The sequence below is a fragment of the Hemiscyllium ocellatum genome, chromosome 45 (assembly GCF_020745735.1).
Source record: "Hemiscyllium ocellatum isolate sHemOce1 chromosome 45, sHemOce1.pat.X.cur, whole genome shotgun sequence".
Taxonomy (NCBI): domain Eukaryota; kingdom Metazoa; phylum Chordata; class Chondrichthyes; order Orectolobiformes; family Hemiscylliidae; genus Hemiscyllium; species Hemiscyllium ocellatum.
Window position 1 is genome coordinate 21,872,880 of NC_083445.1, and position 21,087 is coordinate 21,893,966.

Genomic DNA, 21,087 nt, shown 5'->3' on the forward strand with positions numbered 1-21,087 from the left:
CCAGTGCTAACTACCCAGCCAGCATGCTGTCCTCTACTATCTTAATCCTTCCAGGTGACAGAGGACTTGGGTCTGAAAGATACTGTCGAAGCAGTCTTGATGCATTGGCAGAGTGTATCTTGTAGATGGTACATACTACTGCCACTCAGGATGGTGGAGGGACAGAATATTTATGGATGTGGTGCTGATGAAACAGGCTGCTTTGAGCTGTATGGTGTCAAGCTTCTCAAATGTTACTAGAGCTGCACCCATCCAGGCAACTGGGAAATATTCCATCACACTCCTGAAATTAGCCCTGTAGATAGTGGACAGACCAAGGGAAGTCAGGAGGTGAGTTATTCACCATAGAACTCCTAGCCTTTGTCCAACTCTTGATGTTTATCCTTCAAGTGAGCAACATAACAGTCCTGTTAATAATTACCAAGATTCAACTAAATGTTAACAAAACTCTTTAAATCTTTTTTGGGATTTATAATATTGCAATATATATAAAAATGCTTGAGGTAAAAGATGGAAAACACTGCACCAGGGAGTCTTTTAGGATAGAAATCTGTTTGTAAAATATACATCAAGGATTTTTAGCCACCCTGGCCAGTGCTTTGAAATACTTCAGTAAGACCAGCAGTGCTGGGAGCATCCAAGGAGAGAGAAAAAAAAGAATTAATGTTTTGAGTCTGGATGTGGGATTTGATCAGAACTGACCAAGGGCCATCAGACTCAAAATGTTAATTATGTTTCTTTCTCTCTCCACAGATGTTGCCAAATCAGCAGAGTTTCTCCAGCACTTTCCAATTTGTTTTGTTATAGATTCGTCCAGCGTCCGTAGTTGTTTATGTTGGAACACTTCCCTGCGTCAAAGGTACTATGTGAATGGATATCGTTGATAAGGTGCCAGGCAGCCTGTCTGCGTGTTCTTTACTCCAGCCAAACCTCTGTCAAAGGCGCTATGTAAATGCGTGTCATTGAAGAAGTGCCAGGCAGCCTCTGTGCGTGTTCTTTACTCTGCCCAGGTCCTATGTCAAAATGATTTCGCTCCACAGATGCTGCTAGACCTGCTGAGCTTTTCCAGCAATTTCTGTTTTTGTTGCCTATGTCAAAGGCTCTATGTAAATGCATGTGGTTGACAAGGCATCAGGCAGCGTCTCTCTCTGTCCTTTGCTTTGTATCTTGCAGTTAGTCACTAATGAGTCACGATGGTGACAGCTAACAAGTGGACAGTGTTTGGATTATGTCTGGACATCTCCCTGCTCTGACCCCTCTCCCTCCCTCACACAAAGTGGACCTCTCTCTCCTCGGTGCTCTGCCGTTGACGGGACACATACAGCATCCTCTCGATGTCCCGCCGCTTCTCTCGCTGCTCATCTATCAGCTCTTGACACACATTGTTGGACTGGTTTGAGTTCAGTTCAGCATTAACCGTGTGCTGATGCTGCCGCTGCTCATCCTCCAACTCTCCCAGTGGATCCGGGGCATCAGCCGCTTCCGGCTGCTCCAAGCTGAACTTCTCGCCCTCAGTGTCGGCCTCACTGCTGTCCACCCGTCTCCTGTCCTGCAGCTTGGACACCAGCCGGGCGGTCCCCACAGTCATCTCAAAGCGCTTGTGTTTGCCGCCTGAGCGCCGCAGGGTACCGCTGTCTGGCGATGAGCTCCGGCTCGAGCTGCTCACTTTCCTCTCTGTGTCTGCGGCCGCTGCCATCACCGCACCGCTGTCGGGAACAGCCCGGGTATTCTCCTTATCTCCTGTCAGAGCCGAGGGCAGGCCGGCTGTGATGATAGGGAGAGCTGAGGGTTTGGGGATGATGGCCCGGCTCTTGGCCTGGCCGTATCGCTGGTATTTGCCCAGCTGCCGGCTGAAGTTGCATCGAGGCAACACGGGTTCAGCGCTGCCGTCGCTTTCCCAATCCTGGCCATCCAGAGAGTGAGAGTCCTCAGCTACCTGCCTCGTTGTCTCCACTAGGCCTGCAGCTAAAAGGGGTAGGGTAAAAAGAGAACGACAACAACAAAAATACATTAGTGATAGATTTTCAGAAGTGAAGCCCCCCCCCCCCACCTCCTCACCCCAAGAGCTAATGTTGGCCCAGGTTGGTCACACACAGTGACAGGACTAAGGGGAGTAGGGGGGTATGCGCTGAAAATGTGTTGCTGGAAAAGCGCAGCAGGTCAGGCAGCATCCAAGGAGCAGGAGAATCAACGTTTCGGACATGAGCCCTTATTCAGGAATCTGCAGTCCTCACTTTCTCCTAAGTGGGGGGTGGAGGGGGGGAGGTATGAGGGCAGGATAGAACCATCAAATCCGCACAGTGTGGAAGCAGGCCATTTGGCACCTCGAGTTCACACCAATTCTCCAAAGGGCATCCAATCCAGACCCACCTTCCCCTACACTATAACCCCGCATTTCCCATGACTAACACATCTCGCCTGGACACTATGGAGAAATTCAGCATAGCTAATCCACCTAACTTGCACATAGAGGAGCCAGTACATGCTGTTTGGCCCTTGATGTTGTGCCAACCTTTTATCCTACTAACCCACAGAACCTTCCATTTTACTATCATCCACGTGCCTATCCAAGTGTCGCTTAAATAATTCTAATGTATCTGAGTCTACTACCACTGTTGGCAGTGCATTCCTTGTACCCACCATCTCTGTGGGAGGAAACTGGAGTATCTGGAGGAAGCCCACACAAAGATGGGGAGAATGTGCAAACTCCACACAGACAGTCACCCGATGGTGAGATTGAACCTGGGTCCCTGGCGCAGTGCCCTTGTAATGTGTAGTTACAGCCTTTCTGAGGCTGAAAAATCGGCACATTTCCTCAGATCATTCTTGTTTTTCCAACTGCATTGAGGATCTGAATATGTCCAAAGGTAGATTCTAATTATTTTGATCATTTTTCCACTCCTCATTGTCCTTCTGTTTTCTTTCAGGCGTAGAGGCTACATGAGGTGGTTTCCTATTGACCACTTCACTTAAGGGTAACACAAGTCCAAAGATCCACCTGGATCTTGTTGCCCTCACGGATGAGATGGGCCATATAGTCTATTCTATTCATACTCCTTGCTTTTAGCACTTTTGCCATCAATGCTAAAAATTCATTGGTTACACCACTGGTCAAGGCCTTTAATCCTGAATGTGGTGTCCATTTTAGAAATGCAGGATTTTCTAAGGGTAAAACCAGAACAGCACTAGCTCCTGTCTGAAAGCAGGTGATGCTCATGGAACTCTGCATTTCCCTTTTTAGTTATTTAGAATCATACAGCACAGAAACAGACCCTTCCGCCCAATTCACCCATGCCAACCAGGTTTCCGAAACTGAACTTGTCCCAAATGTTTGGCTCATATCCCTCTAAATGAAAGTGAGGACTACAGATGCTGGAGATTAGAGTAGAGAGTGTGGTGTTGGAAAAGCACAGCAGGTCAGGCACTTCCTTACCTGAGCAGAAAAATTGACATTTCAGGCAAAAGTCCTTCATAAGGAGGGCTTTTGGCAAGACGTTGATTTTCTTGTTCCTTGGATGCTGCCTGACCGGCTGTGCTTTTCCAGCGCCACACTCTCGGCTCATCTCTCACTCTAAACCTTTCCTATCCATTGAACTGTCCAAAATGTCTTTAATTTGAGAAACTTGTTACCGTTCCTTCGACTGCACCTTCAGCACCATGATTCTGGTCTTTGGGTACACAGTGCGGGGAGGGGGCAGAGCAGTTTGGGCAGACATGTCAAAGGGTCTCCTCTTCTGGGCCTGACTAAAGCAGCTGTCAACATGTCCAAGCAGTGGGCTGTGGTCAGATCATATAGCCGACTGTCTGCCTAGCTTCTGTGGTTGACCTTGATTTTTCACCAGCACCCTCGAGACTTTGCGGGGAGTGCTGTGGGAACTGGGGTACATTAATTAATTAACCATCTCCATTTTGATTTAGCCCCTTCCTCTTTTCCTGCCTTCTCCTGCCTCTTTTGGGCTGCATTTATTTGTTATTTAGTAAATTGGGTGAATTGTTGATGAGTTCTTATAATACACAAAGGAGTGTTCAAGCCCCTGCTAGACTGTGCTTGTAACTGTGAATTAGGTGTTTACTTTAATTGGTGGTGGGTTTTATAAAATTTTTAAAAAAGTAGGTTTTGCCTCCCTGCCTCTGGGCCAGAGGCTTGAGTTCAAGTCCCAACTGCTCCACAGCTGTACTATAACATGTCAGTACATGCTGGTTTTCTTAAAAAAAGGAAACAAAAATTGTTCTCTAGGGGTCTTATGGCACAGTGGTAGCATCCCTGCCTCTGGGCGAGGATGCCAACGTTCAAGTCCTACCTGCCCAGATGAGTCATGACATGTGCAAACAGGTTGATTAAAATAGCTAAAACTATGGTTGTTAAGAGGTTAAATAAAAGACATGGATTCAAGTGTTTGTTATTTGTAAATTTGGTGATGGGTTTATTTTGCAAAAAAAAATTCACTCCCAATTGGTGTTTTGTTTCCGGACAGGAGGGAAAGGTGGAAACTGGTGTTTGTGCTTAACTGTAGATTTACAATAAAATCCTTGTAAATTTCAATTTCTTTAGCTGCCTCTTTTACTATATGGGTGTTGGTCTGTTAAACACAAGGGACCCCTTACCCAAGCCTCTGTGGTCTTTCTAAAGGACAAGACAACAGCTCTCCCTAACCCAAATCTCCAATGACTCTGCTGCCCTGGATGATCTGAATGATGCACTTACAATCTTAGTGGCTAAACCTGACAGCAACGTGATTGGTATAGCTGCTGGCATAACTTGCTTTTCTCAAATTGGAATATCTAAGACTGATTCCCAAACCATGCCAGATACTTGCCCTGCTCCATGCATCGTAGAGAGGAAAAATGGGATAGGCACCAACAGCTTGGATGAAATTTGAGCCTTTAAGCCATGGGTTTAATCTCTTTTATCCATTTGTTCACACATGTATGCATCCCACTCACCTGTCATGTCGCTGCTGCCAGAGCTCTCTCTCCGTTGGTCCCGTGTGTCATCAAGAGCTTCGTTTGACGAGGATTTGTCCGAAACATATCCTTCACTTGAATTTCTTTTCAAAACCAGACTCTGCAATAGGAGAGACAGGACAGTAAGCACACAGCAGCCAGCAAGATCTACTATCTGAAATCACTTGTGTCACATGTTTTCACTGAAACAAACAGATCCAGGGAGGTCTGTTCCCTCCGGTGCCTAGTTACAATCTGGGGCAGCTACATTCAGTCACTGCTTCCAGTGAAGGAAATCACATACTGTGACTCCTCCGGAAAGTGTAGGGATGGACATTGTCATTTACCTGCACCCTACAGTGTGAAGTCAGTTCAACAACAGAAATCGAGTGTCACTTGGCCATCAATTTCCTCATGGCCATATGTCCAGTCAGCATTCTCTAGAAACATTTGATGCAGGACATCTGGATATCACTGGTTAGGTCAGCACTTATTGCCCATGCCTAACTTCCATGAGGAGGTGGTGGTGAGCTGCCTTCTTAAATCATGACAGCCTTTGGGGTGAAGGTATACCCACAGTGATCTAAGGCAGAGTTCCAGGAGTTTCACCCAGCGACAGTGAAGGAATGAAATGTTAGTCCCACCTCAGTTTGGTGAGTGGCTTGGAGAAAAACGTGTAGGTTGTGGTTTTCTCTGGTGCCCTTGCAGCTGGACTGTCTGCACTGAAAACATTTTCTGTTACGTCCTCCATTTTTTAAATATAAATGTCTGAAGATTTGTTTAAAATATTATCATTTTCTTGCAGAGTCCTGATCCTAGTTTTTTAAAAAAATTATGTGTTGTTATTTTTACAAAAGTCCAAGACATTTTCAATCAGTCCTGATACATTTTCATAGCACAGGAAAACACCCTTTGGAGGGAATGAAGGAAAAGACATTGATTTATATAGCACCTTCTGGCAAGTCACAAAGCACCTCTGATGCTTCACAGCCAGCATACTCCAGTTATCATCACAGAAGCAGCCATCCTAATTCCAGCAATCTCCAGAAAACAGCAGTCAGAGGAACAACCTAGTCTTTAAATGAACAGTGCATGAACATTTAAATATAAACTGAACAAATAAGTAAGACCTTGTTCTCATTTGAGGACAGCACCTCTGACAATGCAGCTGTTTATCAGACAGCACTGAAGTGTTACATTCAACCGTATACAGGGTAAGTTGTCTACAGGGCAAAGGAGAAGGAGAATAACTGAATGAAAGCAGAAATAGAAGACTTATGAAAATAAACTACAAGAGCTTTGTACTGTAATTTGTTAGTTTAGTCAACATCCTTTCACTGAATTGGAAAATATATCAGAGTTGAAAATCCACTGGGGAAATCATTGTGTCCATCACTAACCTGGTCTTTTACTTAAGAGCAGTGGGTTCCCTCAGCTGGAAAATGCTGAAATTTTAATCTTAAAATTTACAAACTTCAGTTTCAGAGTGTAGTTGATTTAGAGAAAGGAAAAAGATTAGATTCCCTACAGTGTGGAAACAGGCCCTTCAGCCCAACAGTCCACACCAACCCTCCAAAGAGTAACACACCCAGATCCACTCTCCAACACTTACCCCTGACTAATGCACCTAACGCTACAGGCAATTTAGCAAGACCAATTCACCTAACCTGCACATCTTTGGACTGTGGGAGGAATCCAGAGCACCCAGAGGAAACCCACACATTCACGTGGAGAATGTGCAAACTCCAGACAGGAATTGTCTGAGGCAGGAATTGAACCCAGGTCCCTGGCGCTGTGAGGCAGCAGTGCTAACCACTGAGCCACCGTGCCATCCCAAAGAATACAGCAACATCTTGTTTTGTAACAGTGGTCATTCTTCGACATTCAGTTCCCCAGTTACTCCCATTTACTAAGACTCTAATCTCTTCTCAATTCAATTCAGACACTGAAGCCTTACCAACCTCTCTGCTTTATATAAATACTACAACACTCCCCAGCTATAAATATATTGCAATTCTGCCTCTCTCTCTCTCTCTCAACATCTGGTTCACTTATGCTCTTTTAAGGAAGGGAATCTGCTGTCCTTACCTGGTTTAGTTCACTTGTGATTTCAGACTCACATCAATGTGGCTCTCTGAAATGGCCTAATCGGCCACTCAGTTCAAAGGCTGTTAAGGATTGGCAACAAATGCTGGCCCAGCTAATGATGCCCACATTGCATGAAAGCGTAACAAAGTCCCATCTCTGTCCTCACTCCTTTATTTCCCTTCCCTCTCTTTTTCATTCCCAACTATCCCCCACCCTTCCCAGTGATACTCTATTTCCTCTCTGTGTTGTCTGAGGCAAGTAGAAATTATTCCCCTGGCTGTGTTCTTTGATGGGAGTTCCTGCATTCTCAAACTTTCCAGCTACACAATTCAACGATTGAATTGCTTTGGATTTACAGCAGTACTTGAGATGGGTCGACACTAAGAGATAATGGGTCTGATCCACCCTGATTATGTCTGCAAAAATATATAGTGATTCAAGCAGTGGCTGCCAACATAAAATATTGTATCTTCGAGATTCTACCGACCTGATACTTTGAGTTATTTTTCATTGACCTGTTTAGATATGTTTGATACATCTGCATGGTAATCAGGACTTGAATCCAGAGGTTTTAGCTCAGAGATAGTGATGCTACCACCATTTCACAAGACTCCTAACTTAACACTTTATCCTTGCTACAATCTTGTGATAATTCTGCAAGACTGTACCTCAGAAGAATTGCTCCTGCCTTTTGCTGTGCCCAGGGCTGCCTTCTCTTGGTTTGCTGGCATTTCTGATGGCCAGGTTTTGAGGTCTTGCCTAGGTTCGAAGATCTGATTGCATTGTGTGATCAGGAAGTCTATAATCTGAGCCTGATACCCACAGCTAACCAGGGAAATCATGGAAGCTGTATCTTCCTGAGATGGAGGTCGTATCAGTGTGGGGCCAAAGATTATTCCCAGGCTGTTCGACGACATCTTGTTCTCTTCGCATTGTTCTGTCACTCTGCAAGAGGAAGAAATATCTACCTTGAAGCAACTGAAACAATAGTTTACACACCCTTTCTGGTGTTACAGCTGAAGCCAGGGAATGCACAATCACCTTGGCCCCATTACTTAACAGGGCACAACCTAAAATAAACATACATTTCCAGTTATGAAGATGGTCAATTAACTACCTTGTCTGTATCAGGTTTTTAACAAAAAGACTTATTAAACACAATCATTGAAATTTTATGAAGTGCTGAAAAAATTCAACTGATCTGGTAGCATAAGATACAGAATAAGAGGTACAGAAGAGATAGAGTGGTACAGAATAAGTGTTTCAAATTAATATGACTTTTCTAAGGAATTCTGAAGAAGTCATATTGGATTTGTGGGAAATGGTAAATTAATGTTACTTTTGCAATTCTCAATTATAATTTCTGATACAAGGTGAATGAACTCACATCAGTGTGTAATTGTTTCAGCCAAAAGCTGAGTCAACAAGAATGGGAGCTATGTGGAGGAAACGCATAATTGTTTTTTTTTGTATTAGCTAAAAATGTATGCAAGAAAGAAATGGGACTGTAAGACAATGGTTAAAAAACACAGGCTTAGTGATAAGATGCTGTGAAGACAGGCCTGTATAAACAGTAGGTATAAACATTTGTTTCCCACTTTTACAGAAACACAGGAACAAACTCCAATTAAAATAGTTTTAATGATAAGATGCTGAGAGGGGCAGCACAGATAGAGGGAGTAAATAATGGTAAGGCAAGGATGTGCCCACAGCAGGATGAGGTCAAATGGCCTTGAGAATAGGAATAAGCATTTTGTCACAGACAAGGCGGTTTAGACAATGGATAAACAGGAGTAATGGGTACCGGTCTTAGGGAAGTGGAGGATGTAAACAGGGGGGAAACAATGAAATAAGAAAAAAAAAGTAGGAACCAAATTATATAAATATCGAGTATTTGTTGAATTCAGTGTGTTTTGTCCCTGCCTTGTGGACATCACACCCACTTGCAAGTGTGAAATAAAGGGCACTACTGATTCAGATCTTGTCTCGGACTGAAATTATTGAAGTGAGTGGGCTTTGTTTCTCACAGATTTGAATCAATAAAGTGTTTCTTTCTGCACAAATGCTGCCAGACCTTTTGAGTTTCTCCAACACTTTCTGTTTTTATTTCCGATTTCTGTATTTTGCTTTTAAACACCATTATTATTTGGTTATCAAAGTCAAACATATTTCATGAAGTTACTGATAATTGGTGAACATACACAGTCGGTAATATTGAAGTATAAATCTTTTTCTCTCTAAATATCCCCATAACATTTGCTAAAGTAACACTTAAGGAAATTAGGGGAAAAAACATTTATCTGCAGAGATTGGCTTTCTGAAAGAAAAAATACACCTTGGCCAATGGGTTATTTTGAATTCACAAAGGTCAAAAGTCTAGTGGATGAGCAGAGGGATCTTGGTGCCCAGGTAAATAGTGCTGTGAGGAAGGCATATGGTGTACTGGGCTTTATTGGCAGAGGAATTGAGTTCCGGAGTCCTGAGGTCATGTTGCAGTTGTATAAGACTCTGGTGCGGCCTCATCTGGAGTATTGTGTGCAGTTTTGGTCGCCATACTATAGGAAGGATGTGGAAGCTTTAGAACGAGTGCAGAGGAGGTTTACCAGGATGTTGCCTGGAATGGTAGGAAAATCTTATGAGGAAAGGCTGAGGCGCTTGGGGCTGTTCTCATTGGAGAAGAGAAGGTTTAGGGGAGATCTGATAGAAGTGTATAAGATGATTAGGGGTTTAGATAGGGTAGATACTAAGAACCTTTTACCGCTAATGGAGTCAGGTGTTACTAGGGGACATAGCTTTAAATTAAGGGGTGGTAGGTATAGGACAGATGTTAGGGGTAGATTCTTCACACAGCGGGTTGTGAGTTCATGGAATGCCCTGCCCGTATCAGTGGTGAACTCTCCTTCTTTATGGTCATTTAAGCGGGCATTGGATAGGCATTTGGAAGTTATTGGGCTAGTATAGGTTAGGTAGGATTCGGTCGGCGCAACATCGAGGGCCGAAGGGCCTGTACTGCGCTGTATCCTTCTATGTTCTATGTTCTATGTTGTTCTGGCATGTCTAACCACATCATTAATCAGACATGGTTGTCTCTGGAGTCTTAGTAGACAAAGCTTGCTCAAGAAATCCAATATTGAGATGTTCCTTCAATCACTTTCTCAGAAGAACAGATAGGTTTCATCCTGAACTTATCAAAAGTGGTTTTTTTTCAGAAAAATATGATCAGCTAGTTATCTTGACCTGCAACAGAAGGCCAGATAAAAGCAAAACACTCTCCGAGTCAGTCGCTGTTCAACAGCTCCAACAGTGGTCTCCAGGAAGCCATGTTAAAAAAAATTCCAATGTCCATAATGATCTTTCAAACCATTCTAGGTTTTTCTTTTAACTTGAAAAAGATCATTTTTTCCATAATTATTCTAAATTTAAATCCCCTAAGAGATATTAGATATGAAGCATTTTCATAACATCTGAAAGATCACCCAGGAAGGTGTCAGCAACGACTAGTTTCCATCCGCTGCCTCACCAAAGTGCCTATCCCTCATGTGGGAGTAATGTTTGACCTTAACAATCTTTTTTTTAAAGATATTTTTATTAGAAATTTAACATTTTTACAAATTTACAAAAATAAACAAAACTCTCAAATACAAACATTGATATACAATTAAATCAAATCTACAATAGTCAAAATTTAACAAAGGAAAAAGAAAAAAAATACCGAAATAGAGAAAAAACAAAACTCAACTTTCTACTAATCTAACCTACAACTAACCAGAGTGTATATTTAAGTCTCTTACATGCTCGGAATGTGTTAACATCAAATGTAGTAAAACCCGTATTCGTGCGGGATTCCTCTCCTAAGGGGCCCCGGAGCAGCCAGGTTTGTAATCTCCATTAAATAAAAGCCCTTGTTAGGATAGCCGAAATATCTGTATTTATGTAATTCAAGAAGGGCTGCCATATTTTATAAAATAATTCAGTCTTTCGGTGCACCATATTTGTAAGGAAGTCAAGGGGAATACATTCCATAATTAATCTGCGCCAATTTGAAAGTCCAGGGGGGCCCTCAGTCACCCAGTTCATCAAAATATTTTTCCTTGCACAGAAAGAGAGAATAGAAAATAGTCTCTTCCCGTACATGTCCAGGCAGGGAAAGTTCGAAAAGCCCAAAAGGAGAGATATAGGGTCCACTCTAATTTCCGTTCCTAAAATTTCTGTCAGGGTACTTGCTACTTTAGTCCAATATCTACGGATCTCCTGACAAGTCCATAGGCAATGTACAAGAGTGCCCACCTCTATTTTGCATTTGGGACACATTGGAGATGCTCCTGCCTTAAAGTTTGCCAGTCGAACCGGTGCTATATGGGCCCTATGAAGTATCTTCAGCTGGATAGCCTGGGTTCTGTTACAGATAGTAATTCTTCTAACATTTTCCCAAATATCATTCCACATTTCTATAGAGATTTCTAGTCCCAAATCCTGATCCCATGTTTTTAGCAGGTTGTCCATATCTCCCGATACTTCATCATGTAGTAAATGATAAATAGTACTAACGGAGGATACCCCCACTGGTCGTAGGACATTACATTCTCTATCTGATTTATAAAGACTATCTAATAACGTGGTCTTCTTCTGGATATAATCTCGAATTTGGAAGTATCGAAAGAGGTCTCCATTAGGTAATCTGAATTTCTGACGCAGCTGTTCAAAAGACATCAGGACCCCATCTTTAAATAGGTCCCCTAAATATGAGATACCCCTGGATCTCCAGAGTTTAAAAGTAGCATCTGTAAACCCTGGTTGGAATCCCCATGCTCCTACTATCTGTGCATAGGAGGATGTTTTATGCAAATTACCCTCATTTTGCCGCATTATATTCCAAGCCTTAATTGTGTTTAGTATTATGGGGTTTTTACAGTGATCTGTAATGATTTTCCTCTTGTCTGAAAATAAGAGGTTAATAAGTGGGTATTTTACTTGAGAGGCCTCGATGTCCAGCCAGACTGATTGTGGATCAGACAAGACCCAATCAGCTGTGTAACTTAATAGGGAACTTAACTGATATTTCCTAAAGTCTGGGAAGTCCAGTCCTCCCCTTGCCTGTGGAAGCTGTAGCTTCTTCAGCTTAATGAGGGGCCGTCTATGATTCCAGGTAAAGGAACCCAGCCAGCCATATAATTTACGTAGAGCCATCCTCGGCAGCATCACCGGAAGCATTCTCATAGGATATAGGAGACGGGGCAGAACATTCATTTTAATTAGTGCTATTCTACCCAACTAGGAAATTGGGAGGTCTCCCCATCGCTGGAGGTCCTGCCTTATCCTTTCCAGTAAATGCACAAAATTAGCCTTATACAACTGACCAAATACTGGAGTAATAAAAATACCTAAATATAAGAAACCCTCCAGGGACCAACGGAAGGGAAAAAGGGATCCGTCCACTAAGTGGGGTGTCATAGCAAGGCCACCCATTGGCATAGCCTCCGATTTTGAAAAATTAATTTTATAGCCTGAGAATGCACTAAATGTATTAATAACTTGGATAGGCGAGGTACGGACATCAGGGGATTACTGAGGAATAAAAGAACATCATCTGCATAAAGGGTAATTTTATGTTTACCTATACCAATCCTCGGGGCTGTTATATTAGGATCAGCCCGTATAGCTCCTACTAGTGGTTCAATTATTAGCGTAAATAACAATGGCGAGAGAGGACATCCTTGACGGCAGCCCCTACCCACACTGAAGCTAACCGAACCTAATCCATTGGTAACCACAACTGCTTTGGGATCACTATACAATGTTGAGACCCATTTGGTAAACACCTGTCCAACGCCAAACCTTTCCAATGTGTAAAACAAATATGACCATTCAACCCTATCAAATGCCTTTTCCGCGTCTAATGAAACTACTACTCCTGGTATCTTTCCCTGATGACAGGCTTGAATCATATTCAAAACCCTTCTAATATTATTAGATGATCTACGGCCCTTAATAAACCCCGTCTGATCCTCCTTTATGATATGTGGCAGTACCCTTTCTAGTCTCAGTGCTAACGTTTTAGAAAGGATTTTAAAATCTACATTTAGCAAGGATATTGGTCTATATGATGTACAGTCTTCTGGATCTTTTCCTTTTTTAAGGATAAGAGAGATATTTGCCTTTTTCAGCAAAGGCGGGTGACAGCCCTGACTATATGCATAGTTATACATGTCCATAAGTGGACCAGCCAATATTTCTGTAAATTCTTTGTAGAATTCAGCTTGAAAATCATCTGGGCCCGGTGCCTTACTGCTCTGAAGTTGCCTAATTGCATCAAGTATTTCTTGGACTGTTAGAGGAGCATTTAGGACCGATATCTGTTCCGGAGTTAGGCCCGGAAAGGTCAAATTTTTAAAAAATGACTGCATTCTCCTAGTCCTATCTTCACAATCCTGCGAATTATATAACTCAGAATAAAATTCTCTAAAGATCGCATTAATCTTTTTATGATCATGAGTCAAAATACCTGTACTTTCCTTGATAGACGTAATAGTCTGAGGGGCCTTTTTTCTTTGCAAGAAATGCTAAGTATCTACCCAGTTTATCGCCATATTCATATAACCTTTGTTTTGCAAATAATATTTCCCTCTTAGCCGTTTGAGTAAGCGTAGTGTTTAGAGCTGTCCTAAGAGCCGTAATCCTTTGCAATTTTATAATAGAAGGTCTATCAACATATGCTGTTTTGCCACTTTTCAGCGTGCTTCGAGCAGACGCTGTTGTTCTCCCTTCAATTTTTTCTGGGTCGCTGAGTAGGAGATGATCAAACCTCGTGCGTAAGCTTTGATGGTCTCCCACATTATTGATAGGTTGCTAGCTGTACCTGAATTAATTTCTAAAAAAGTTTTAAATTCTTGGGAGAAGTACTTTACAAATTTACTATCTTTCATCAGGAAGGGGTCCATACGCCAATGCCGAGCGGATGTCCCATTGTTCCTTGCCTTAGTTTCCATATATACAGCAGCGTGGTCGGAAATTGCTATAGTAATTTGCTACAGGATGATATGGAATTTTGAAAATATCGAGGGGGCAAAAAACATATCAATTCTAGTATGACATTTATGTGGATTAGAGTAGAAAGAAAAATCTCTGCCCTGTGGATGAAGACATCTCCATACATCTACTAATCCTAATTCTTTGTTCAGATCCGCCAATTGTCTAGATCTGGGAGATACTCCTGCAGCACTCTTGGGAATCCTATCTATTTCCGGATCCATAATACAATTAAAGTCTCCCCCTATAATTGTATGACGGGCACCAAAAGCCATCAATTTTGAAAAAGCTTCCATTTTAAATTTAAAGGGGTGTGCCGGGGGGCAGTACAAATTTAAAATCCCATATTCCTCTCCATTTATGAGGGTTTTAATCAAAATATATTGTCCAAAATCATCTTTTATCTGATTTAGGATTTTGAAAGGGAAATTCTTCCGAACAAGAATAACAACACCCCTGCTTTTTGAGCTAAAAGAAGAAAAAAAGGCCTGATCAAATCCACCCTGTCGTAATTTTAAGTGTTCTTTATCCGACAGGTGTGTCTCCTGTAGGAGAGCTATATCAACTCTTTCTTTCTTCAGATTTGATAATATTTTCTTCCTTTTGACTGGCGAATTACTCCCCTTGACATTCCAGGTGCACCACTTAACCGATTGATCAACCATAATCATCTGAGGAAATCCAAGAACCCTCAGGAGGGGAAATCCTATCTGGAACATCCCGAGCATAGAGCATATAAAATTTACAAAAATAAAGGCTCTCTAATACTCTCACAACAGTATAATAAAAAACTATTTCTAAATTAAAAAAAATATAAAATGTACCTAAGTGGAGATTTTCCCCCTTGTTCCCAGGGGGTGTCACTTCCTCTCCAAAAGTCCATCTTATCCTCTCCCAACCAATGCCCCACCCAATGCCCCACCCTTGACCCAGGTGCTCCTCACTGAAATGAGGAGAATTCAAATATAATACAAAGCTAGAGTTAACAGTGAGCACCCTACCCCCACCCACACCAACACCTGGATATATTTGGGAATGTTAATACCATATATAAATATATAACTATAAAATTACAACCTCAACAAGTAATAATTAAATATAATAATACAAAATAACAAGGGAGAAACAACCCCACTCCTAAAGGCAGAGGTAAAATAGAATAAGGTAACCACCTCCCCCACCAACATTAACCAAACGCCCCAACTTATATATATATATATATATATATATACATACATACACATACACACATATACATACCCACATATATACATACCCACATATATACATAAAATAATAAAAGAAAACAACCCCCCGGGGGGGAGAATATCAAATCCCTCTCCCCACCCCCTATGATAATAATAAACAGTAAGGTAAGAAAAAAGAAAAAAAAGGGGGGGGGATATACACCAAAGTGGGGGAAAAGGCAAACCAACATCCACTATCTCTTACAGTTTATCTAAGAGAGTCCAAGAATTCCTTAGCCTTTTCTGGTGATCCGAAGTTATATATGGATCCTTCATAGTTAAAGCGTAGCGTCGCTGGGTAGCGTAAGGAGTACTGAATATTTAAGTCCCTTAAATGCTTCTTCGCCTCATCGAATGCCTTCCTCTTTCAGACCAGAGCTGGGGAAAAGAGTATGGAATAACATGATCTTGGATCCTTTATAGATCATGGTTTGGGGATCTTTTCCAAGATTTCTAGAAGCTTCTAGGAGCATCTGCCTCTCCCTATAGCTCTGCAGCCGGAACAGGACCAGGTGTGGGCGCTGTTTCGGGCCGGGCCCACGTATTGCGACCCGGTAGGCCCATTCCACCCTTACCTGGCCTGATCCAGCATGCAGATTCAAAAGCTGTGGCAGCCATTGCTCCAGGAATGCTGTAAGCTGGCCTTCCTCTTCCCGTTCGGGAAGGCCCAGCAAACGAATATTTTTTCGACGACCTCGATTATCGAGATCGTCAATATGATTTTCTAAGATTCGGACTCGCTGTTCGAGAGTCCGGACCTGATCCACGGCCGATTGAGCTGCAGTTTCGGAGGTCGCGGCCTTTAACTCCTCCCCTCCGACTCGGCGCTCGATTTCCTGGATGTCTCGGTCGTGCTTCTGCAGTGCGGCCGAGAATGAGTCTCATTGATTTCGGGACTCCTCGATAAAGGCGTCGATCTTCGCGTCCAGTTTGGTGATCATCTCCACAAGGCTTGTTACTGTCGGTAAGTCCCCCGGGGCGGCTGTGGACGCCTCTGCTGCAGCTGAAGAAGGAGAGGGTGGGGGAGGGGGTCCTATTTGTTGAGAGCTGCGGGCTCCCTTCCCTTTGGTCATTTTTACTAAATATTAGACTATTTAAATGTAATACTAAGCAACTATTTAAATTTACCAGCTATTATGAATGATTTGGTGAGTGTGGTGGGGGTGGGTGACCCACTTTACCCAAGTCTTGGGAAGAGCACTATAGACACAGACTTGCTGGGTCGCCGCCATCTTGGATCCCCTGACCTTAACAGTCTTTAATTGAAGCCTGAAACCCCTAAACATAGGTAAGAGCAGCTTTCCATTTGCAAATAATGGATAACACTAACGCTAACCTCCTTTCCCTCATTGCATTGCCTTCTCCATCTCTTTCCACCCTTCCAACAAACAAGCTGAGACCAGATAGCTTGGTGTGTGGTACACTCTATTCAAACTTGGGAAACTTTGGAATGCGGAAGTTCTTATTAAATGTGAACAACCTGCTTTGTGTTCACTCGCATCGTCATCTTGTAGATACCAACTCTCCATCACCCAAATCTTTCTGTCAATCTCAACTAATACAAACCTTCCCAGGCTAGTTACAGACCTAAAGGAAAATTCTTTACCTATTTGGTCTTCCAGGTATTTCCAACTGGCCCAATTGCACTAATCTGCCCTTTCACTTCAGATGTTTTTTATTCTTTCAGGGTGTCCTTAAGTTGTTGCCCAACCAAGAACAGTTAAGAGACAACTGTTTTGCTGTGGGTCTGGAGTCACATTGGCTAGACTGGGTAAGGATGGCAGATTTTCCTGACCCAAATAGGTTTTTACAATAAACAATGGTCACCATTACTGACAATGGCTTTATATTTCAGATTCAATAACTGAATTTAAATTCTACTAGCTGTTGTGTTGGAGGTTGAATCCAAGTTCCCATATTATTAGCCAGGCCCTCTGGATTATCAGTGACATTACCACAACATCACCTTTTCCCCGAATTTATTGAGTCTTTGCATCATCTAGGTCTTCCAACACTTCCCAACTATCCCCAATGGTGGCAAGACTGAGATATGAAGTTGATATCATGGAATAGATCCTGGATACAGCTGTGACTAGGCATCGTGCTCGATATACAAAATCTTCCAGGAACTTCTCTGGTTCTAAAGAAGCTGATTGATCTGTGGAATAAAGGGTTTGCATCGGTACCAGATGATGACTGCGTAATGAGCTAGCCAGGATAGTGGCTATTATACGTAGACCACCATGGAGCCAGGCCCGAATGCCATATTTGTTAGTCCAAGTCCAATTAGAGACAGCCACACTGCATGAGTTTATGGGGTAGACCAGAGAAGACTGGCAGACTCCCATCCCTCACAAACATTAGAGAACCAGTTATCTTAGTAGAACTGGAACTCAGCATCTAAAGTTTGCAAGCACTATAGACACTAATGCGACTAGTTCTATTACTACCGTCTAATTTGGAAATCTACATCAATCCTGGGCCTACCTGTAGAGATGCCCAATGATGTGTTCCAGAGCATTGTAGTTGGCAGCTGGTAGCTTCTGCAGCAAGGTCTTGGCCTGCTGGATGAGCTGTGCCACTTTATCTGCTGGCATAGACACTCCCTTGGCTTGGCTGTCCTTCAGCTCTTCACAGGCCAGGTGTAACTCTTTGGCAAAGTTCATAAAGTCATTGTAGAGGGTGGAGAGAACAATCGACTCAGGAAGCTTGAAGTCAAATTAAATAGAAAGTTTTCATTAAATTAGAGAATAGCTACAACACAGAAAGAATACCATTCTGCCCATCGCATTCACACTGGCTCTCAGCAAGAGCCCAATCCCAACATTCATCCTTTCCCCAGAACCTTCCAAATGTTATTCTTTTAAGTTAATTACCCAATTCTTTCTCAAAAGCTTCAGCTGAGTCTGTCCCTACCACTTTCTCCAGGTCTGAACTATATATTATATGAAAAAGATGTCTGTCATATCACCATTGTCTTAGTCAGTCAGTTTAAATCAGTTGCAAATGTGTTGCTGGTCAAAGCACAGCAGACCAGGCAGCATCTCAGGAATAGAGAATTCGACGTTTCGAGCATAAGCCCTTCATCAGGAATAAGAGAGAGAGCCAAGCAGGCTAAGATAAAAGGTAGGGAGGAGGGACTAGGGGGAGGGGCGATGGAGGTGGGATAGGTGGAAGGAGGTCAAGGTGAGGGTGATAGGCCGGAGTGGGGTGGGGGCGGAGAGGTAACGTGGCTGAAGAGTTTCTGTGCAGAGGAGATGACCTGGGGGGTGCAGTGAGAGAGGGACTCACTGAAATCCTTGTAGAGGGAGGAAGAGAGCTTCTTCAAGGAAGGCATCCTTGTAAGAGGATTCGCAGTAGGTTAAAATCTTCGAGTAAAAAATGAGGTCTGCAGATGCTGGAGATCACAGCTGCAAATGTGTTGCTGGTCAAAGCACAGCAGGTTAGGCAGCATCTCAGGAATAGAGAATTCGACATTTCGAGCATAAGCCCTTCATCAGGAATAAGAGAGAGAGCCAAGCAGGCTAAGATAAAAGGTAGGGAGGAGGGACTAGGGGGAGGGGCGATGGAGGTGGGATAGGTGGAAGGAGGTCAAGGTGAGGGTGATAGGCCGGAGTGGGGTGGGGGCGGAGAGGTAACGTGGCTGAAGAGTTTCTGTGCAGAGGAGATGACCTGGGGGGTGCAGTGAGAGGATGACCTGGGGGTGCAGTGAGAGGATGACCTGGGGGGTGCAGTGAGAGAAGAGGGCTTATGCTCGAAACGTCGAATTCTCTATTCCTGAGATGCTGCCTGGCCTGCTGTGCTTTGACCAGCAACACATTTGCAGCTGTGATCTCCAGCATCTGCAGACCTCATTTTTTACTCGAAGATTTTAACCTACTGCGAATCCTCTTACAAGGATGCCTTCCTTGAAGAAGCTCTCTTCCTCCCTCTACAAGGATTTCAGTGAGTCCCTCTCTCACTGCACCCCCCAGGTCATCTCCTCTGCACAGAAACTCTTCAGCCACGTTACCTCTCCGCCCCCACCCCACTCCGGCCTATCACCCTCACCTTGACCTCCTTCCACCTATCCCACCTCCATCGCCCCTCCCCCTAGTCCCTCCTCCCTACCTTTTATCTTAGCCTGCTTGGCTCTCTCTCTTATTCCTGATGAAGGGCTTATGCTCGAAATGTCGAATTCTCTATTCCTGAGATGCTGCCTGGCCTGCTGTGCTTTGACCAGCAACACATTTGCAGCTGTGATCTCCAGCATCTGCAGACCTCATTTTTTACTCGAACAGTTTAAATCAGTGTCCTCTAGTTCTTGACCCTTCCACACAATGGAGAAAGTGAAGACTGCAGATGCTGAAGATCAGAGTCGAAAAGGGTTCTGCTGGAAAAGCACGGCAGTGCTGGACAAGCATGTCAACTCTCTTGTTCCTTGGATACTGCCTGACCGGCTGTGCTTTTCCAGCACCACATTTTTTGACCCTCCACACAATGGAACAATTTCTTGCTTTCTACTTTTCTCCAAGGCCAATAGCTCCATGTTGTTCCAGTCTATCAATGTAACTGGACTCTCTTGTTCCAGGAACTCATGGAACACCCTCTTTATAATTCATATGCATCCTTCCGTAAGGTTTGTGCCCAGAATGGGATACGGCACTCCAGTTTCTCGATTTTTCAGTGTCTTTCCAGCCCTCCCTGCCCTCTGCCTGAAATTGCCTAATATTGTAGCTAAATTACTCATTAAGTTACCATGTGGGCCTAGACTGTGTCAGGCAGATAGTTGCCTGTACAAGTGAGAGAGTTGTCATGGTTTGTCCAAATTTTATCCAACTCTTCCATCAGCAGTTTATGTAAAAGTGACTACTTTCTCCACAACCAGCCCCTCCCCCACACACCGCTCCCATCCCATCACCCTTATAACTTCTAAAAGTTACGTTTCTGCCCAGGCTGAGGTCAGGCTTTAGTACTATTGAATTGGTACAGCTAATTACCAAAGGGCTTTTCTGCTCTGTGGGCTCAGTGATCTCATAGGCCTACAGAAGGTTTTCTAATGTTTTGAATTACAGAACATCACCAATCCTATTTATTTACTTTACTCTCATTCAGTTGCAGTTTGTTTTGGACTCGGGTTAATGAAGAATGGGGGAGATCAACTTGAGGTATTCAATGATAAAAGGTGTGAATAAAATAGATGTGGAACGGATGCTTCCTCTTGTGGGGCATTCTAGGACGAGAGGTCATAGTCTTAGGATAAACAGAGTTGAGGAGAAACAGCTTCTTCCAAAGGGTTGTGAATCTGTGGAATTCGTTACCCCAAAGTGAGGTGGATGCTGGGATAGATTTTTAATTGGTAATGGGTTGAAGGGATATGGAGAGAAGGCAGGAAAATGGGGGTGAGGAACATATCAGCCCTGATCGAAGGGCTAAGTGGTCTAATTGTCCTCCTATATCTTATGAACTCATAATGAGAGTATGACATTCTCAAAGTCAACCTTCCATGTACCAGAGAATCTCAAGGGTATAAATAAAGATTTATGTTCCCTGTCATTGTTGATTCCCAAGTTTGATGAGAGTGTACATAGGGCAATAATACCTGGAACGGGCCTGTCCAAATCTTCACCATCAAAGACAAAAGCCAAATGACCCAGTAATCAGTGTTGATTTATTAATGCTGTTGTAAAATCTGGGCTGTTCACCTGTGAAATCCCAGGGTTGCTGCTGCCCACGTGTAAGCCCAAGCCATTGCACAGAGCTGGGTCTTTAACTCTAGCCAGTGCACAGAGCTGGCTTTGTA

The 21,087-nt window shown here is 43.2% G+C and overlaps 1 protein-coding gene across 6 annotated transcripts in view; it reads right to left on the minus strand.

The window, feature by feature from the left end:
* Positions 1-436: 436 nt before the first annotated feature.
* The window catches only part of gmip (GEM interacting protein), a 168,900-nt gene continuing 148,249 nt past the window's right edge, over positions 437-21,087 (minus strand). For 5 of the 6 annotated variants that reach the window (XM_060855042.1, XM_060855047.1, XM_060855044.1 and 2 more), the window contains 4 exons: positions 17,793-18,013; positions 7,701-7,977; positions 4,945-5,065; positions 437-1,965 (listed from right to left, as the gene is read on the minus strand). In XM_060855042.1, coding sequence (XP_060711025.1) covers positions 1,268-1,965; positions 4,945-5,065; positions 7,701-7,977; positions 17,793-18,013 — 1,317 coding nt within the window. In that variant the 3' untranslated portion in view covers positions 437-1,267. The remainder of the gene's footprint in view (positions 1,966-4,944; positions 5,066-7,700; positions 7,978-17,792; positions 18,014-21,087) is intronic. The other variant, XM_060855043.1, reaches the window with a different exon arrangement.